At 35.3% G+C, this 19,766-nt stretch overlaps 1 protein-coding gene across 8 annotated transcripts in view; it reads right to left on the bottom strand.

Moving 5' to 3' along the window:
• GABPB1 (GA binding protein transcription factor subunit beta 1) overlaps positions 1-19,766 on the bottom strand; it is a 65,414-nt gene that overhangs the window by 23,261 nt on the left and 22,387 nt on the right. For 4 of the 8 annotated variants that reach the window (XM_070501713.1, XM_014852555.3, XM_014852545.3 and 1 more), the window contains exons 2-5: positions 7,273-7,380; positions 2,703-2,870; positions 1,325-1,519; positions 145-256 (exon numbers count right to left, since the gene is read on the bottom strand). In XM_070501713.1, the coding sequence (XP_070357814.1) occupies positions 145-256; positions 1,325-1,519; positions 2,703-2,870; positions 7,273-7,380 (583 nt within the window). Of the gene's footprint in view, positions 1-108; positions 257-1,324; positions 1,520-2,702; positions 2,871-7,272; positions 7,381-19,766 lie in introns of all 8 variants that reach the window. The other 4 variants (XM_014852562.3, XM_014852535.3, XM_014852519.3 and 1 more) reach the window with 1 other exon arrangement.

The raw sequence follows: 19,766 nt of genomic DNA, 5'->3' as shown, positions 1-19,766 counted from the left end.
ATGTGGCTGATATAATCTTACCCTCATTCTCCAACAGTCCTTTCTTAAAAGGAGGAATACCTACTAGAGCATAAAATCCCAACAGCTATCCTATATGCATCTCAATACCTGTTGCCTTGGATGAATGTTCTGAAGATACCAGACCTGTTAGGTTCACCACCCCGCCAGGTCCAATGATAAACTGCGGGGTGGCAGCATGTATCGTCACAGTGTCGGGACTCTCTGGGTTTGTGTTGATTTGGTTCTGCATAGCGATCTAGGGGACAAATCACCACAAAGCTTTCAGAATTATAACCAGAACATACAGCACAGACTCTCAATGTAGTAAAAACACAAATATAAAGAAGCATCCTCTAATTTAAGGAGAATCATCTTTATGGTCTACTGAGAGTACAGAGGGGAAATCACAGGTATGAATTTATATCCTAAGTTCCCCTTTTAGGTAAAGCAGCAAAATCCTGTGAGAGGAGAAACAGGTGCCTGAAAGGCTTTTACAGAACACAGCTGAAAGATATGCTGCTGCTCTATAACTACAGAAATTAAATTAAACTACTTCTTCTATATTCAGCAATATATAACCCAACATATGTAAAGCACCTCCTTCCCAATGAACTATTCTCCATCTTCAACTCCAGCCCCTAAACTGCACTCCTAGGAGTAAAAGAATTGGAAGAGGCATGGCAAAATTCATTTTCCTGAACATATAACGTCTTTTAGGTGACTGGCTGAAGTTTGATAGCGTCAGATGGTCTAAGAGAAGAAGAGTTCTACTGGGAAGGAGAACAAGAAGACAGGCGAGAAGAGGCAGCAAGTGAAGAAGAGAATTTACACCAATGTTGTTTAGCTGAGGACAATACTGGTTATTAGAAAAACTTGCCCAAAGCCATAAATAACTATGCTTGCAAACAGATTCTTTTCAGCACGGTGAAAAATAAAAGAAACCAATCAAATGACAGACTGCATCACTCAGGGGACGTTATTATGGTTGCTAAAAAATTTTTTCAGTGGACGTTTAAAAGACTTTGAAAAACCATATGGTATTCAAATATGCATAACAAAAAATTTAATAGAATAAAATGTCTAGAAGGGGAATTCAGGAACTTAACAACACAGAAAGTAATCACCTTATCTAATCTTCTAATGTTACATACAAAGACTATGGTCTTACAATCAGGAAAACAAACAGTAATGAACAAAGAAGTGAAAGAGGAAAAGGCCTGTCCAAAACAACCAAGTCAAAAATGAAAAGCTATAAGCTAAATAGTTCAAATCACCCAAAAGACAGAGATGCTTTTATTTTCTTAAATTAAAAGTCAAAAGTTACCTGTAATATCTCTGCTAAATCTTCATTCCCATTGTCTATTGAAATATCAAACGCAGTTTTACAAAATTTACTTTGCGTGTGTACATCAGCACCATATTTGATTAAAAGTTCCACCACCTCTTGATGATTGTGTTCTGTGGCCCAGTGTAGAGCTGTCATCTTTAACATGTCCTTCGCATTGACATCAGCACCATGCTATAAAAATATTTCAAAATAAGAGATTTCTAAACTATGAAATATAAAGAATTCTTAATATGAAAATAGTAACCACCATGCTTTAAAGCAAGAATTTGCTACTAACATAATCAACTCTTTAGTTTTTTGTGTTGAATAATCAATATGTCCAGGAATCACCATATATCTGTCACTTAGTTTTCTATCATGCTGACTTTCCTAATTGGTTTCCTTCTGATTTCTTAGGAGTGCAGCAATTATTTTTTCAGTCACCCAGCTATGAGCATGAAGGGCTAGAATGGCATATATAAGAAGTGAAGGAAAACTATAAGCACTCTTCCAAAACTCTCTTTAATTCCACGTGGGAGCTGGTCCCCTAGTTTCTTATTTACACAAAACTACCCTTTGCTTTCAAAACCAGTGTAACAGAGAATTAAAAGGGAGCTATCCAGAGGTACACTCTCCAATATGGTAGCCACTAGACACATGTGGCTATTAAGTACGTGAAATATGGCTAATCTGTATGTGTAAATACACACAGGAATTCAAAGACCTAACACTAAAAAAAGATGTAAATATCTCAATAATTTTTATATCGATTTCACGTTGAAAGGATAATATTTTGTATCTTGGATTAAACAATATATAATATTAAAATTAATTTTTACTTTTTTAATGTAGCTAAAAGAAAACCTAGAATTACATGAGATTTGCATTTGTGGCTTACACTGTGTTTCTTTTGGATAGGCTGATCTAGAGGCTAGAACGAAAACAATTAAAAACATCTAAATCTATCACCCTCTATTTCAGAATTTTCTACATCCTTCTTTGACATTTAGATAAGTAAAGAAAAATCCCCGTTTGTATTATTTGCTTATTTGTTTGTTAGTCATCCAAGCCTCATGTTCTCTTCCATGAGCATTTTAACTGTGTTGAGTAAGACAAAGCTGTAGTCTCTCACCATATGGAGACCAAGGTTTAAGAAATTGTTTGGCCTAAGAACAAACCTAAAGGAAGTCTTTTTTTCTCCCCACAAAGGGAAACTTTAAGGTAATTTTCATTTAATGTGCTTAAACAGAAAAAGTGAGAAAACAAAGAGGGGAAAAGCAGGCCTTCAATAAACTAGGTCCCTTCTCCCTCTTATAAGTCAGAAAGCTTTTGGGCACGAACTTTCAAAAGCAAAGTGCAAAAGGATAACACATACCTTAAGCAAAACCTCTACTATGCTGGCATGGCCCTCAGAAGCTGCCATGTGTAATGGCGTTCGGTCCACTTTGGTTCTGGCATCCCTACTTACACCCGCTCGGAGTAGCACTTCTGTGGTGGAATAATGCCCGTACTGTGCTGCCAGATGAAGTGGAGAAGTTCCCAGCTATTTCACAAGAAAAAAAATCCACTTTTATAGTCATTTTTAATGCACTTCTATTACTATCTTCTAGTTTGTATTTTCTCTTTATATAGCAAGCATTATATTATGTTTACACAGTAACTCAAAACTCAAAAGAATTTATGCGTATCACATTCTCTACACAGAGGCCCTGTACACTTCTCAGTGAGGAAGAAAAGTCGATATTTCATTGAATTCAAACTTACTTTCTTCATTTTTTTTACCAAATAGCCTAAACAAAATTAATTTCATCAGGAATTAGAGATAATTAGGGTTTGAGAAATTTTTCTGAGTACTGGAATGTTTTCCTCATACCAATCACACAAAACTTCTTTTCATCTATGAAATTCATATCAAAGAAATGTAACAGTGTACATTTTTACATTAAACTGCTTTGTAGGACTTAAAACATAAGTTATTTAAAGTATGTTGGTGATCTTCTTAAAGGAGTTTGTACAGTCATTCTTCAAGGGAAAAATCTGATCTGAGGTGCACAAGCCAAAGGTGAGGCAGGACAGAACCAAAACAGAGCCCAGTTCTCCTAAAATTGGTTGTACGTCATCTAGCCACTGTATTAGCACTATGCTCACAAAATACAGGGGAGGTACTAAAATGTGAGCAAAGAAGAGCCTTAGAGGCATAATTTTTAATAGGTGAAAGTCAGAATTAAGTTATATCACATGTATTTAGAGGCATAGAAAGTCCCTACAGCTGATTACCAAGGCTCTCACGTTCCAAAGAACCAAGATAGTTCACTAGAACATGAAATTTGCTAAGACCACTACTGTGATAACAGCAACTAAGGTTTTTGTCTAAGCACTTTCCATGGCAAACACTATTCTAAGACCTTTACAAATATTATCTCATTTAATCTCCTCATAAGTACTATTACTATCCTCATTTGGCAGGAAAAGAACCTAGGCACAATGAGGTCACTAATTTGCCTGAAGTCAAACAACAGGTAACAGTCATAATACAAAGCTAGGCATGTACTCCCAATAGACGGCAAAAACAAAAATCATTTATCCTGGGAATAATGAGTTTATTACTATTAAAAACTTTGTATTTTTAAGGGAAGGTCATCCTAGCAGATCAGTGAAGATTCTTGAGCAATCCTTTCTTTCCCCATGCTTTGGCATATTTTTCTATAACTAGCCCTTCCTATACTCTTAAAATCTAATAACTAATGAAGTATCTCAACAGCCCATTTAGCAACCAAGAGTTCTGCTCAGTGCAAGATTAGGATTTACTTTGTATTTTTTTTCTTGAGACTTTACCTTTTTGGTTGATGATACAAAATAGTTATATACATACATATTTTCAGTATACAGAAAAAAGGCAAACATTAGCGAAACAACCATTATAGTCTAGAAATACAACATTGCCAGCAATTTAAAATCTTCCCATGTGCTACTGCCTAATCACAAACTCCTCCCTCAGCCCCAGAGGCAATTACTATTTTGAATTTTGTAATAAACATTGCTTTACTTTGTTTTGGTTTTTTTTTTTCACTTATGTATCCCTAAATAATATACTTTGGTTTTGCCTATTTTGAACTTTATTTAAATAGAATCATACTGCATGTATTTCTCTGTGACTTGCCTTTTTTTTGATTAACATTATGCTCTTGAGATTCACCCATGTTGGTGAAGGTCAAGTGTAATCCACTAATTTTTTCTGTTCCATAATATTCTACTGCATGAATAAACCACAACTAATTCAAGCAATTTCCTGATGAACATTTGGGTTGTTTCCAGTTTTGTGTTATTCTGAATAATGCTGCTGCTAAAAACAGTCTCAAGTACACAAACAAGAGTTTACCTTGGAAATATTCTTAGAAGTTCAATGGCCACATCATAGGGTATGTACGCACATGTTCAAATTTACTAGGTACTGCCAAACTGTCCTCCAAAATGTTTATACCAATTCACACATCTCCTCACCAATGCTTGGTACCATTAGGCTTCTTTTTGCTAATCTGGTGGATATGCAATAGTATTTCATGATTTTACTTTGCATTTGCCCAATTATTAATGTAAATTCATTTGAACTTTGTCTTTGGTAAAGTACCATATCAAGTCATTTGCCCAGTCTTTTTTGTCTTTTTATTACTGCCATGGGAATTCCTTATGTATTACGGATACTAATCCTTCTCAAGATCCTTTTATCTTGATGTACTACAGTATCACTATAATGTGTCTAGATATGGATTTTTTATTGATCCTGCTGGAGTTCTGTAGGGCTACTTGAATCCGTGAGCTGCCATCTTCCATAAGTCCTGGAAAAATCTCAGCCATTATCTCAAATTATTTCATCCCTATTCTCTCCCTCCTTATGAATTTATGATTAGATATACGTTAGACTTTCTCACACTAGCCTTCATGACTCCTGACATCTTTCATATTTTCTATTTTTCTCTGTTATATTCCAGATGATTTTTTTTTCATATCCTTCAGTTTATTAGTTTTCTCTTCAGTTGTTCCTAATCTGCTATTAAAGCCTTATCTAAGTCTGTAGGTCTACTTCTGTTGTCAGCTGTTTCAGTGGGTTATTGTCCAAGGTGCTTTGTGCCCTTGTGTGTTTAGTTATTTTTGACTAGTCATTTTCCCTGGAACTTCCTTTGTAGCCATGAAGTCTAGAATGAAGGTAGCTTCCTCCAGAAAGGATGTTCATTTGCTTCTGCCAGGAAACTAGGTAACACTAGTCCAAAGATCATTTTAAATTCACTGTTCAGTTTACGGTTTTGCAGAATACACATGTATTTATATGAGTTCAGGCCACAAATGTGTGCAAGGGATGGCTTATGACTGTAAATTCTAATCAACAATTTTTTCCTCTCTCCATTCGGTTCCTTGGTTCAAGTCAGTTCATTTTCCTTGCAGTACCCTAGCAACAGGGGCAGGAGTGGGTAGGAGGAAGGATGGGGTATTTCTTGTTTACCCTTACAATGAAGACGCCATTCTTTGGGATTCCAGAATTATGGGAAGAGGATGTCCTAGGAGACTTCTCTCTATGAGCAGTCTCAGATCTTTGTCTTCAGTAACCCATGCCAGTAAGGTAGGAAAATCAAAAGGCAAACTGAGTTTAGCAAATGTTCTTAGGGTGAAATTTCTCTGGGTTCTGGCTTTCACTTAGTTTTTCAGGTTGATAATCCCTTATTTTCTTTGTAATTCATCAGTGCACTTAAGAAGATTGTTTTTAAATATTTAATCAAAAAATCTTTATCTTCTAAAGCTAGATGCTGAAATATTTATGGATGAAATAAAACGGTTCCTGGAATTCACTTTAGAATAATACAGACCAAAGAAGGTGGATGGGATTGTAAAGGAAACAAGACTCACCATGATCAGATAATTTTTGAAGTCAGGTGAAGGATATGCAAGGGTTGATATATGTTTGAAGTTTTCCATAATAAAAAAATTTGTTTTGTTTTGAATGAAAAATAAAAAAGAACACAGGCCAAGTAAGCCAAAAACAACAAAATCAAAAATCTGGGGGACCAGCCCCATGGCGAAGTGGTTAAGTTTGTGCGCTCCACTTCGGCAGCCCAGGGTTTCGCAGGTTCGGATCCTGAGCCATGAACAGACGTGGCGCCGCTCACCAGGCCATGATGAAGCGGCATCCCACACAGCACAACCAGAGGGACCTACAACTAGAATATACAACTATGTACTGGGGGACTTTGGGGAGAAGAAGAAAAAAAAAAAAATTTGGCAACAGACATTAGATCAGGTGCCAATCTTTAAAAAAATTTTTAAATAAGAGGGAAAAACCTGGAATTTCAGTTGTTACCAGTGGGAAAGTTAATCCAAATTCCTAACCCTCCATACTCCCAAGATCATCCCTTTTGATTTACCCCCAGAATTAAAAGGAGTTATGTGTTTTGTTTTGTTTTCCTCACAATTGCCTTCTATAGTTACTAAGAACTCGTTCCCATTCCTTTCTTCCTCTTTGGTCATGTCTGCAATAGTTTTACAAGTATCAATTAAAATGCAAACATTTTTTTTCTTTTTAGAAGCAACTGTAACATTAACTCCAATCTTTATCTGTTTCTGAATTATAAATTCTACCTGTGCTATTTGTAAGACCTTTAAATTAAATCTCAACCAGCTACATTTTACATTCATCCTGCATTACTGAACTCCATAGCTTAAAAGAAAAACCCTTTTACAGGCAGAATATTTGGATCAGGATGTCCGATGTAAAAAAAAAAAAAGATACAAACCATTCTCTTTAAAATATAGCTATGATTCTAAAATTGAAAACAAATTTCCAAAATAACGTTAATTTTTTACCATTTATACAAATTCAAAAATGGAGGAGGAGGATGGGGAGGGGGAAGACAGGGAGGAAGAAGAAACACCATAACATTCAAATCCTTTTTTACCCAGTCTGTAGTAAAAGGAGCTCCATTTGCCATCAAAATACGAACTTCATCATCTTGACCTGCTCGTGCCGCTTCTAAAAGCTTCTTTCCCAAGTCTACCAGGGACATCTAAACAAAACATAGATGAATTTAACATCTCCATTTATATATCATGACATGATTCTTTTCCCTTCTGTCTTTATTACTAAGTCAATTCTCAATCATCCCTTCAAAAGGTTGTGATATAGTTAATATGAAACCACAGATCACACAAAAGCAATTTATATTTGGATTTTGGGAACAGACTTTTCTTTCTCATTAAGTTTTTACCCAGGATAATAAAATTAGTTTGAATTCTCCAAATACAGCTGGTAAAAGATAGAAGAGGTAAGTGGCAGAGAAAGCTTGTCTAAAATTTAAAACTGGCAACGATATGTTTTCACAGAGGAGTTGCAGCAATGAAGTCTTTCACAAAAGTAAACAGAAATAAAGCACAAGATATTGTCCTTTGTGACAGGTGCAAATTAGAATAAATCTACCATAACTTTTTTTGCAACAGTAAACGTGTTCACAATTCGAAAAGAAGTATTTTCAACCCTTGTACAGTCAATGCACATGTAAGTTCTTCCAGAAAACGGCACAATTCACATTCAGTGAAAATACTGAACGGAGAGTCTAACAATATTATCAATAGAGTATATGTCTCATTAAGAAGCTAGAAAGTGGGGCTGGCCCTGTGGCCGAGTGGTTAAGCTCGTGCGCTCCACTGCAGGCGGCCCAGTGTTCCGTTGGTTTGAATCCTGGGCGTGGACATGGCACTGCTCATCAAACCACGCTGAGGCAGCGTCCCACATGCCACAACTAGAAGGACCCACAATGAAGAATATACAACTGTGTACTGGGGGGCTTTGGGGAGAAAAAGGAAAAAAATAAAATCTTAAAAAAAAAAAAGAAGCTGGAAAGTAAGTCTACCTCATATCTTGAATTCAAGGTATCTGAAAAGACTAATGCCACAGCCTAAAGGAGTGTGTGGGCACGTGTGTGTGTGTGTGTGTGTGTGTGTGTGTGTGTGCATCTTCTTGAATAAAAAATAATGAAATAGGTGTTAGGAAAAGATCATGACAGGAGTACACAGGTGAAGAAAGATTTGAATGTATCAGAAACATTCAAATCAAGGGATGACAGTTTTGAGGAGTAGAAAGTTCCCAAATCCAGAAAGACTACTCAGCTGGAAGACTATTCAACGATACTATATAGAATCCTGAGGAAAGGCAAACAGTAGAATTTGAAGCCAGTGGGGAAGGGAAGATGTGAAATCTCTGAAATCACACAAGAAAAAAATGTGTCTGGGGTGTGAATATGTCTCAAAAAGTGAATACTGTTTGAGAGCTGGGTAAGTAGCCAAGGGGAAATAAGTCATAAGAGGGTAACGTCAGGTTGATTCGAGTATCCCAATCTTGTATAAAGAGGTCTTACTCGAGGAGGGCAGAGGAGCATGTGTGTGAGACGGAAGCTGACAGACAGAGCTCAGAGAGGCTATCTATGCCAGGAAGGAAAAGAATGATTACACAACCAGAAAAGATGTTAGAGAACCTAAAAGGGTTGATTAAAAGAAAAGATGTCTCTGAAAGAACACAGATTTATGCTTAAATTACTGCCTTACAACCAAACACAGAAGGAGTAACCAGGAACAGATGCTAATACTGGGAGGTTTGCACAATGACTAAGTATAATGTACGTGTCCAAACAGGCATTTGTCACCAGGCAGGAAAGAATTTCTGATTGTTGTTCCATTTGTAAGGATACAGATAATTCACAATATATCCTATGGTGAAGAATAAACCAGCTGGCACTAGGTTTAGACATCCGGATTTCTTTTATGAAGTGGCAGTTTGTGGCTGTTCCTCATTTTTAGAAATTGGGTTGTCTGCCTTTTTCTTAATGATTTGTAAGTGTTCTTACATACATTCTGGACATGAGTCCTTTGTCAGATATAATATATATTAAAAATATTTCCTTTCAGAAGCCTGATTTCCTGACTTTCCATCCTGTGTTATTTGATATCACAAACCATCGTCTACAGGTAGATAACACACAAATCTCATAAAAATATGAAACTTCTATGTATTAAAAAAATAGAAATAAAATAATCAAACTAAAATCAAAGACAAAGGAATGTCTGCCTCAAAAATGAATGTAAGAAACGTTACTATTTTAGTTCCCTAAAAGGTCTGACTCAAAATGAAAACGGAAATAAACACCAAGAACCCAAGAGATCAACAAAGGACATGACCAAACGTTTTCCAAAAGAAAAAACAGAAATAATTCACAACCGTACAAAATGTTCAGCATCACAGATAGTCAGATAAACGTAAAGTAAATAATTTTAAAGTAATTCCTGATGCAGATAAAGGTGAGGTGAAATTGATGCTTTCATATATTGACATCTTATATATGTTGATAGCAATATAAATGGATCAGCTTTATTTTTTATTATATTTAATATATATTTAAATATATTTGGCAATATTTAAGAGAAGTTACAAAAATGTCCAAGCCTAATGACCCAAGAAATGATCCCACTTCTGAGGATCTATCTTAAAGAAAAAATGAAAATATACTGAAATACATCTATCAATAAAGATTATATACTATTACATATATAATACATATATATTATATATAATCCTTTTTATAATGTGAACAATCCAAAGACAGGAAAATGGTTAAATTGTGGAATCTAACAGAATAAGATGCAGTAATTTAAAATAGCAGTTTTGAAGTTATAGCACACAAAAGCTATGCCAAGTGAAAAGATACAAAACTAACTTTTGAATGTCAAAATACACAGAGAACAAAATACAGAAAAATATTAACAATTGTTTGAGTGGTATAATTATGGGAAAGTTTACAAAATTTCTCTAATGTGTCTATATTATCTTCCTAATTTAAAAAGTGGATTTTTTAAAGCAACAAATTAAAACTGTGTGACTGTCAAGTAAGTAAATGCCGACATTAAGGAAAGTTATATACTAATGACTTACTAAACAGGAAGGGTAGGAAAAAATACAGAAAATGCAGGATACTAGGGACTTAAAATAGCAAACATTGATTTGCTTAGAAGAATTGTGACAAAACAATGATTCATTTCAACAAATCAACTTCTCTAATTCTGTAATTGTCTTAATTATTCAAAACATATTATATTTAAGGACCTACAATATTTAAGTACTGTGGTTTTAAAATTCCTTGAGCGATACAAGTGTGTAGTAGATTAATATAGCCGGATACTTTAAAACCAGTGGTTCTCAATAGTAGCAGCACTGCCCCCTAGAGGGCCCTTTGGATATATATGGAGGCATTTGGGGGCTTGACAGGAGGAGGGGTAGGATGAAGGTTTTACTACCAGCATTTAAAGAGCAAATGCCAGGGATACCAGAGGTCCAGCAATGCAGGGAACAATACGTATTGCAAAGAACTGTCACATGTCTGGATAACTTTCAAAAGTTCCATTGAATAAGGCTAGAACGTATTCCAAATGTCCTAGAATGTGACCATATTATAAATCTATTTGTTCTGTTCAGAACTTTACTAAGAGTTGCTCACCACTTTGGAAAAGCATATCACTAATGTCAATGCCACTTGGGTATCTGAATCACCAGTATAACACTGTATCAACCACCTTCCACACCTTTCACTTTCACAGTGATTCTACGTACAGGTGCAAGCGTCTGACTACCTCTTGCGTCATCTAGTATAGTCTGCTCCAGTATTTACATATTTAAGTACACATTTTATTATAAATTTCTTTCCTTCTATTTCTCCTATATTATAATTAGGGCATTATAATGATTTTTTTAAATTATGGAGATAGGTAATAACTATGGTTTTCACTTTAAGTTAGCAGAAGGGGCTATACGAAATACTTGTTATAAAAAGGCAGCAATGGATATAATATGACTGAAAACCAGTGGAACAAACTACACATAAGATCAAGTAAGACCAAAATCAAAGGTGCTCTAATTTTCTTGTCAAGATAATTAGTAAAAGTTAGAAGAATGAAAACACCAAAACGCAGCATTTCTCATTTCTGATTCTCACCTGACAGGAACCAGACACATCACAGAACAATTCTGACCCTGAGATGAACTTGATTGCTTGAGGACAACAAAACTGACCAAGGGGACCACAGCTCCAGGTCCAGCCCTGAAATTACTTAGCTCGTTTTCTATATATTAAAGCCCCAGCGATAAAGTGTCAGATTTAAATAAAACTATTTAAAGACTCAGCAATAAATGTTGCTTTTTTAGTGAGGCAAATAACTTTTCCCCAATCGAAGGAAGGATAATTTAATTCAATAAATTTTAACAAACGTTAAATACTAGTTTAATATTCCTTTCTTCTTGAGAAGAAAATCAAAAAGCCTACTGCAATAAATTCAATTGAATTTCTTTACTAATTGTAAAAAAGCTTATCACAATCCGATACAAACCATTATTTTTTTTTAATCTCCATTTAAAATCTCTAAAGAAGGATTTTTCCTAGGGAATATGTACCAGTTGGACAGTAAAAACTAACATCCTATTCAATAGGCAAAGAATATGCAAGAATAATTTCCTGTTAGACGTAGGATAATGCAAAAAGACTTTAGTAAGATCTATAAGGGAACTTCAAAGTATCTACAAACTAGCTACTTCTGCTCAAAAGTATATGCTGACAGGGCCATCTAGTGGTAACAGGAAATACTACCAACAATTATATTTTTAAAGCTTCAAGTTACTTTGTTTTGAATTTCTGTAATTCATAGCTCATGGAGCTGTTGTGAGGATTATAGCTGCTACTGGACATGAAAACTCTCTGTAAAACTGTAAAGTACTAGATCCATGTGAATTGTTACTAGCGCTCAAAAAAGAGCAGGAATAGAAATGCTTAGAAAATGTAAGCCTATTACAATATACTTAATAATAAACCTTGACTGTCTCACTAAAAATTTTAGAATAAAATTTGCACTATCACTCCTATGCTCAATAAGTAAAATTATAAATCCAATAAAAGTGTTCTAAAGATTTCATCAAGCAATTTAGCACTATGTATGCTTCAAAAGCCTTTAAAATGTTCATACTCTTTGACCTAGTAATTCCACTCATATAAATCTACTGTGAGGAAGCTATTTGAAACATAAATATATTAACAGTGATGTTATTTAAAATATGGAAAAACTGAAATTCTCTACTACAAACAAAAATTAAATAAAGACAGATCATATGGAATGTTATAGTCTTTTATTTATTATGGAAAATATGAGCATATACAAGAATAGACAGAATAGTATAATGAACTTCTACCTAGCCAACACCTAGCTTAAATATCAATTTATGACCAGTACATTTCCCACCCACACATATTATTTGGAAGCAAATATTAGACATTATATCATTTTATCTGTAAATATTTCCGTATTTATCTCTAAAAGATAAAGATATCTTTTAAATACAATATTGTAGTCATTTAAAATTTTATTTACAAATAGTATATAACAGTATAAGAATCAAGGCTCTAAACTGAATATACACCATAATCTTAACAATGTAGAAAATGCATAGAAAAATACCTAGAAACAATAAACCATAATGAAAATTACAGATTTTTCCTTTTTCTTCTACTCTTCTCTATTTTGAAAGTTTTCTATAATGCACACGTTTTACTCATGTAATTAAAATTTTTTATTAAAAAGCTTTTCATCAAAATTAGATTACAGCTAAGCTTAGTAAGTCTATAATGTAGAAAATTAGATGCTGTGACAAAATCAAAAATAAACAAGTGGGAATGAAAATAGACCATTATCTTATGCCATACACAAAAATAAACCCAAAATGGATCAAAGGCTTGAAGGTAAGACCTGAAACTATAAAACGTCTACAAGAAAATATAGGCAGTATGCTCTTTGACATCAGTCTTAAAAGGATCTTTTCAAATATCATGTCTACTCGGACAAGGGAAACAAAAAAAAAAATCAACAAGTGAGACTTCATCAGACTAAAGAGCTTCTACAAGGCAAGGGGAACTAGGATCAAAATAAAAAGACAACCCACCAAATGGGAGAAAATATTTGCAAATCATATATCCAACAAGGGGTTAATCTCCATAATATATAAAGAACTCATAGAACTCAACAACAAAAAAACAAACAACCCAATCAAAAAATAGGCAGAGGATATCAACAGACATTTCTCCAAAGAAGATATACAGATGGCCAACAGGAACATGAAAAGATGTTCAACATCATTAATCACGAGGGAAATGCAAATCAGAACTACACTTAGATATCATCTTACACCTGTTAGAACAGCTATAATAACCAAGACAAAAAATAACAAATGTTGGGGAAGTTGTGGAGAAAAGGGAACCCTCATATACTGCTGGTGAGAATGCAAACTGGTACAGCCACTATGGAAAACAGTATAGAGATTTCTCAAAAAATTAAAAATAGAAATACCATATGACCCAGCTACTCCACTACTGGGTATTTATCCAAAGAACATGAAATCAACAATTAAAGAGACTTATGGATGCCTATGTTCATTGCAGCATGATTCACAACAGCCAAGGCATGGAAGCAACCCAAGTGCCTATTGACTGATGATTGGATAAAGAAGATGTGGTGTATACATATACAATGGAATACTACTCAGCCATAAAAAAAAAAATAAGACACAATCATCCCATTTACAACATGGATGGACTTTGAGGGTATTTAAGCAAAATAAGCCAGACAGAGAAAGACAAACACTACATGATTTCACTCATATATGGAAGATAAACAAACAGATGGACAAAGAGAACTGTTCGGCAGTTACCAGGGGGAAGGGGGTTGGGAGTGGGCACAAAGGGTGAAGGGGTGCACCTATATGGTGACTGACAAATAACAATGTACAACTGAAATTTCACAATGTTGTAGACTATCATAACCTCAATGAAAAAAGAAAAGAAAAAAAGAAATAAAGAAGTGGGACTATATCAAACTAAAAATCTTCTGCACAGCAAAAGAGACCATCAATAAAGCAAAAAGACACCCTATGGAATGGGAAAATATATTTACAAACCATATATCCGATAAGGGGCTAATACCCAAAATATATAAAGAATTCATACAACTCAATAGCAAAAAAAACCCAAATAATCCAATTAAAAAATGGGCAAAGGACTTGAATAGACATTTTTCCAAAGATATATGAATCCCCAAAAGGTACATGAAAAGATGCTCAACATCACTAGTCATTAGGGAAATGCAAATTAAAATCACAAAGAGATATCACCTCATGCCTGTTAAAATAGCCATCATCAAAAATACCAGAGAACAAATGCTGGTATGGATGTGGAAAAAAGGAAATTCTTGTCCACTGTTGGTGGGATTGTAAACTGCTACAGCCACTATGGGAAGCAGTACGAAGTTTCCTCAAAATTTTAAAAATAGAACTACCATATGATCCAGCAATTCCATTTCTGGGAATATATCCAAAGGAAACTGAAAACACTAACTCGAAAATATATCTGTACCTCCATGTTCGTGGCAGCATTATTTACAATAACCAAGGCATGGAAACAACCTATGTGTCCATCAATGGATAAAGAAGTTGTGCTATATATATATATATACATACAATGGAATATTATTCAGCCATAAAAAGAGAAAATCCTACCATTTCTGACAACGTGGAAGGATCTTGAAGACATTATGCTAAGTGAAACAAATCAGAGAAAGACAAATAGTCAAATACTGTATGATCTCACTTATATATGGAATCTAAGGGGGAAAAAACCCCACCAAACTCACAGAAAAGACATCAGATTTGTGGTTACCAGAGGCAAAGGGTGGGGGAAGGGGGGAATTGGAGGAAGGTGATCAAAAGGTACAAACTGTTTGTTAAAAGATAAATAAGATAAATGTAACGTACAGCATGATGACTACAGCTAACACTGCTGTATGATATATAGGAAAGTTGTTAAGAAAGTAGATCCCAAGAGTTCTTACCACAAGGAGAAATTTTTCTTTTTTTATGTATCTATATGAGATGATGGATGTTAACTATTGATGGATGTTAACTAAACATATACTCACAATACATGTAAATCAAACCATCATGTTGCACACCTTAAATTTATACAGCAATATATGCCAACTATTTCTCAATAAAACTGGGGGGAAAAAAGTAAAAAAAAAAAAAAGAAAGAAAATTAGATAAGGAACGAGCATTTTTTTTAATAGCAAAAGAATGTAAAATGTGACCCCAAGTAAAATTAAGGATATTATTAACTGTGTATGTATGAAAATATTCTTGGGCATCAGATTTTAGTTGTCTATGTTCTCATAAGAAAAGAACTTCAATAATAACAAAACAGTGCCCGACATCTTGCTAATTAAGTCTTTATCTACACTGTCTCATTTAATCTGAACAATCTTACCAAGACAGTTATTGTCTCCATTTTGCAAAGGAGGCAAGCAAAAATTAAAACACTTACCAAAGAGCACAACTTTTGGTCTAAAGATAAGACCCATATTCTTAATTCTTTTTCTTGTGTTCTAAACTAGACAACACTGGAAACTTGCTGGGATATAAAAGAGACGTCTTCCAAGGGTTTACGCTTAGTCTCTCCCTGTGTAATTCCTTTGAGGGGTAAAATCAAATGAACTCTGGTATATTTCAATTTTTCTCATTCCATTTTATCCAGTGGGGTTTTTTCCCTTTTTTGTAACTTAAAAATAAAACGACATTTTCAAATATAAAATATCGTTTTAAAAAATTGCCTCCCATATACTCTTTTCTTCAGAAAACGACTAGAAGATGTGCTCTACCAAAACTAGCAGTAAACCAGCAAGAAGAATCAAGGGCTTCAAGAAATAGGGATCTCACACACATAGAGTGGAAGAGGGTTCCCCAGATGATGGTAAAGGAAGACCCCAAGATAACAGCTGTGGCGCAGACCTGGAAAACTAATCCAGATTGGAGTTAGAGTGAAGAGGTTCCAGGAAGGCGGTCCCTAAGGTAAGACAGGCTGGTTGGTAAATCTCCTAAGAGAAGAGTGAAACTTCCAGTGGAGAGTGTGAGACGGGTTAACAATGGATACAAGAAAACTAAGCAAAAGAAAAAACTAGACAACTTCTTTTGCGGGGGGGGGGGGGGGGGAACCACACAAGAACACAAGAAAGGAAATGTAATCCCAACATATATATATATAACATGGTTTAGCAAAGAATAACAGTTCCAGGGTCATAATAACCAGTGAATACTAATCCAAGGAAAACTTTCACTGTAATTCTATTGAAATGACGAAAGGGGAGGAAAAACATGCATGGGGTGGTTTGATTTAAGAGAACTAGAGCTTAATCTTCCTAAGTAGGAAATCAAAGATACCTGAAATAGAAAAATCAAGAAAAGCATAAACTTGTTATTTAGAAACATGGAGGGAAGTACTAGGAAAAAACTTATAGAGACTTATAAAGGAGACTTATAAAATGGAGACCTCTGGGAAACAGAGTTCTGGAGTGGGAAGGGATGGCACAAAGGGACCGTGGGTTTTTGGGTTTTTTTTACCATAAACCTTGTATTTTTTACTTTTTCAACTATGTACATGTGCACTTTCATAAAAATAAAATTAGAATAAATACACGTTCACTGTAATATAATATGTATATAATTCAAAGTCATCCCCACACTTCACTGTAGTCTTACTCCCCAGAAGGAATCATTATTTAAATGTTTCCTATACCCTTCCAGGTCCTTTCTACGCATGTAGAAACACACATACGCACAATGTTTATTTCTTTTTAAACACAAAAAGGATCATAGTATATTGTTTTGCAATTTCCTTTTTTTCACTTAAAAGTGATCCCCTTGTTTTATCAGCGACATCTTTCTACGTCAGTACACACAGATCTAAATATTCTTTTTACTGGCTGCACGGTATCACAGAGTATGGTAGGCTGAATAATGGTCCCCCAAAGGTGTCTAGATCTTAATTCCCATAACGTGAATCTGTTAGCTTCTGTAGCAAAAGGGAGTCTGCAGATGTGATTAAGTCAAGCATTTTGAGAGAGGAAGATTATCCTGGATTATCCAGGCAGGCCTAATGGAATCACAAGGGTCTTTATAAAAGGAAGGTAGAAGGTCAGAGTCAGAAAGAAGAAAGCAGACATCAGAGAGAGAAAAAGATTTGAAGATGCTACCCCTGCTAGCCTCGAAGATGGAGGGAGTGGTCACCAGCCAAGAAATGCGGGCAGTCTTTAAAAACTAGAAAAGGAAAGAAAACAGATTCTCCCCTAGGGTCTCCAGAAGGAACACAGTCCTGTCGAAACCTTAACTTTTGGTCTGTCTTACCTCCAGAACTATAAAATAATAAATTTATCTTGTTTTAAGGCACTAAGTTTAAGGTAATTTGTTACAGCTAATAGGAAACTCTTACACTATAGATATAGGAAACAAACACACTGAGTATATTAATTACTCAATCCCCTGTTGTGGTTTTTCATTTTTACAAATAGTGCTACATCACACACATACTTGGGTTAGCACTTTTATGGAAATTATTCTGAGAAGTATATATGCTAGATTTTTTTGAATCACATTTTATTTGTGATAGACACTGTCAATTTATCTACAGAAAGATTATACCAATTGACACTCCCACTATCATTGTGCAAGAACGACTGCTTCTCCTCAAGGTCCCCACTCCTCTAAGAACCTTGATCCCAGATGTAGATCTTCCTAAAGTCAAAGCCAAGGAGTCAGTGAAATCATCCCCACAAAGGTGATGAAAAACTTCCTTCTGGAATAACTATCTTTCAGGAATCATGACCTGAGGAAATACCACTACCACACCAGGAGAGCAAGACTTAAGAAGTACAAGACACAACTCTTTACCATCTTTAAAGCCTCTATTAAAAGGGAATCTTTGCCCCTAGCTGGGAATCAGGGCGGAATCACCCTTCTTGGATTCTCTCATGTTGTTTTTCACCCACTTTACCAGAGAAAGCCTGCTCACAACCATGTGTGTTCACATTAAGTTCCATAGAGGGAACATTCCTTCTCAGGAAAACTTTTCCTTCACTAGTACCTTCCTATTCTGTCCAAAACATGAGTGCTTATTCAACTCACCAACTCACCAATTATTAAAAGATGATAACTCCTAACATTCATATAACACTACATATACACACACATAGTGGGCACAGCATAGTACGGTATAGCACAGCATACAGAGAGAAGGAGAGAGACTGCCAGACACAGTCTAATGTTACACATATTAACTCACTCAATCTCACAATACTATAAAGCAGAAATTACTATTTTCATCATTTTATAGATGAGAAACTGAGGCACAGAAAATCACACTGCCCAAGGTCATATGGCTAGTGGGGATCTGAATGTATGCACTACCAATGCTACTCCCTGGCCTAAACACTAACCACTATCTCTACCCACCTAACTTCATTCCACATAAAACACAAAGATGATCCAACAGGACTTGCCACCAAAATATACTCTGATTTGCATTGGTCACCAAATGGTTCATGTTTATATGTCTTATCTAAATTATAAAAATCTTGGAGGCAAGGATGGAGCTTATGTGTCCTTCAACTGGATTCCTTTTCTTCTCCCCTTAAATATTGGCAGTTCCTCAGTGTTTCATTTTTCAGCCCTCTTTTTCTCCACATTCTCTCCTCTCGCAGATTTTATCTTTCTTAGCCATGACTGCCTGATGACTTCCAAAGCTATCTTCAGTCCAAGCCTCTCTCCAGAGTAGTGGACCCAAATATTCAATTGCAGACACTTTCACCTGTAGATACCATTGCACTTCAAAATTCACTGTCCAAGTACTGGCTTGTTCCCTAGATAAGAAATCTTGGAGTCGTCCTTGACTCCTCCTTCGTTTCCCTCACTCCCTTCAATTCCAATCAATCATCAAGACCTGTCACTTTGACCTCCTAAACATCTCTCAAATCTACCTCTTTCCACTGATACAGAGTAGGCCTTCAACAAATATTTGTTGACCGGCCTTTTCTTCTCAGCCACAATCTTCGGTCAAGCCTCCATCCTTTCTCTCTTAGAGCATATCTAAACTAGTGTCTGTGCCTCACTCTTGCCTTCCTCTAATTTATTCTCCACTCTGTTACCAAACTCTTAATAATTCTTAAATAGAAATCATGTCCCTCCTCAATTAACTCAGATAAAATCAAACTCTCTTCCTGGGATAAATACATGTGATTTAAAGAGACTAGTAGTTGAGTGGGGTAAAGGGACAGTGAGTTGCAAAGATGAGGAGAATTTAGTAGAATCTTTGGGTGCCTTCATCCCCAAATGAGTTTGTGAAGTCTTGTAAGGACAAAAGCCATTTCCTCCTGTAGTTTTTAGAGGGAGAGTCCATCCGTGTCGTAGCAGGGATAATTCATAGGATGTAGTTTTTCTAAAAGAATGCCCTATATCTTATTTTAAAATGTTGCCAACTTTTTGCAAATT

Source organism: Equus asinus, chromosome 2 (assembly GCF_041296235.1).
Source record: "Equus asinus isolate D_3611 breed Donkey chromosome 2, EquAss-T2T_v2, whole genome shotgun sequence".
NCBI lineage: Eukaryota > Metazoa > Chordata > Mammalia > Perissodactyla > Equidae > Equus > Equus asinus.
The sequence above is the reverse complement of the archived record's forward strand: the minus strand, read 5'-3'. Positions and strand labels throughout refer to the sequence as shown.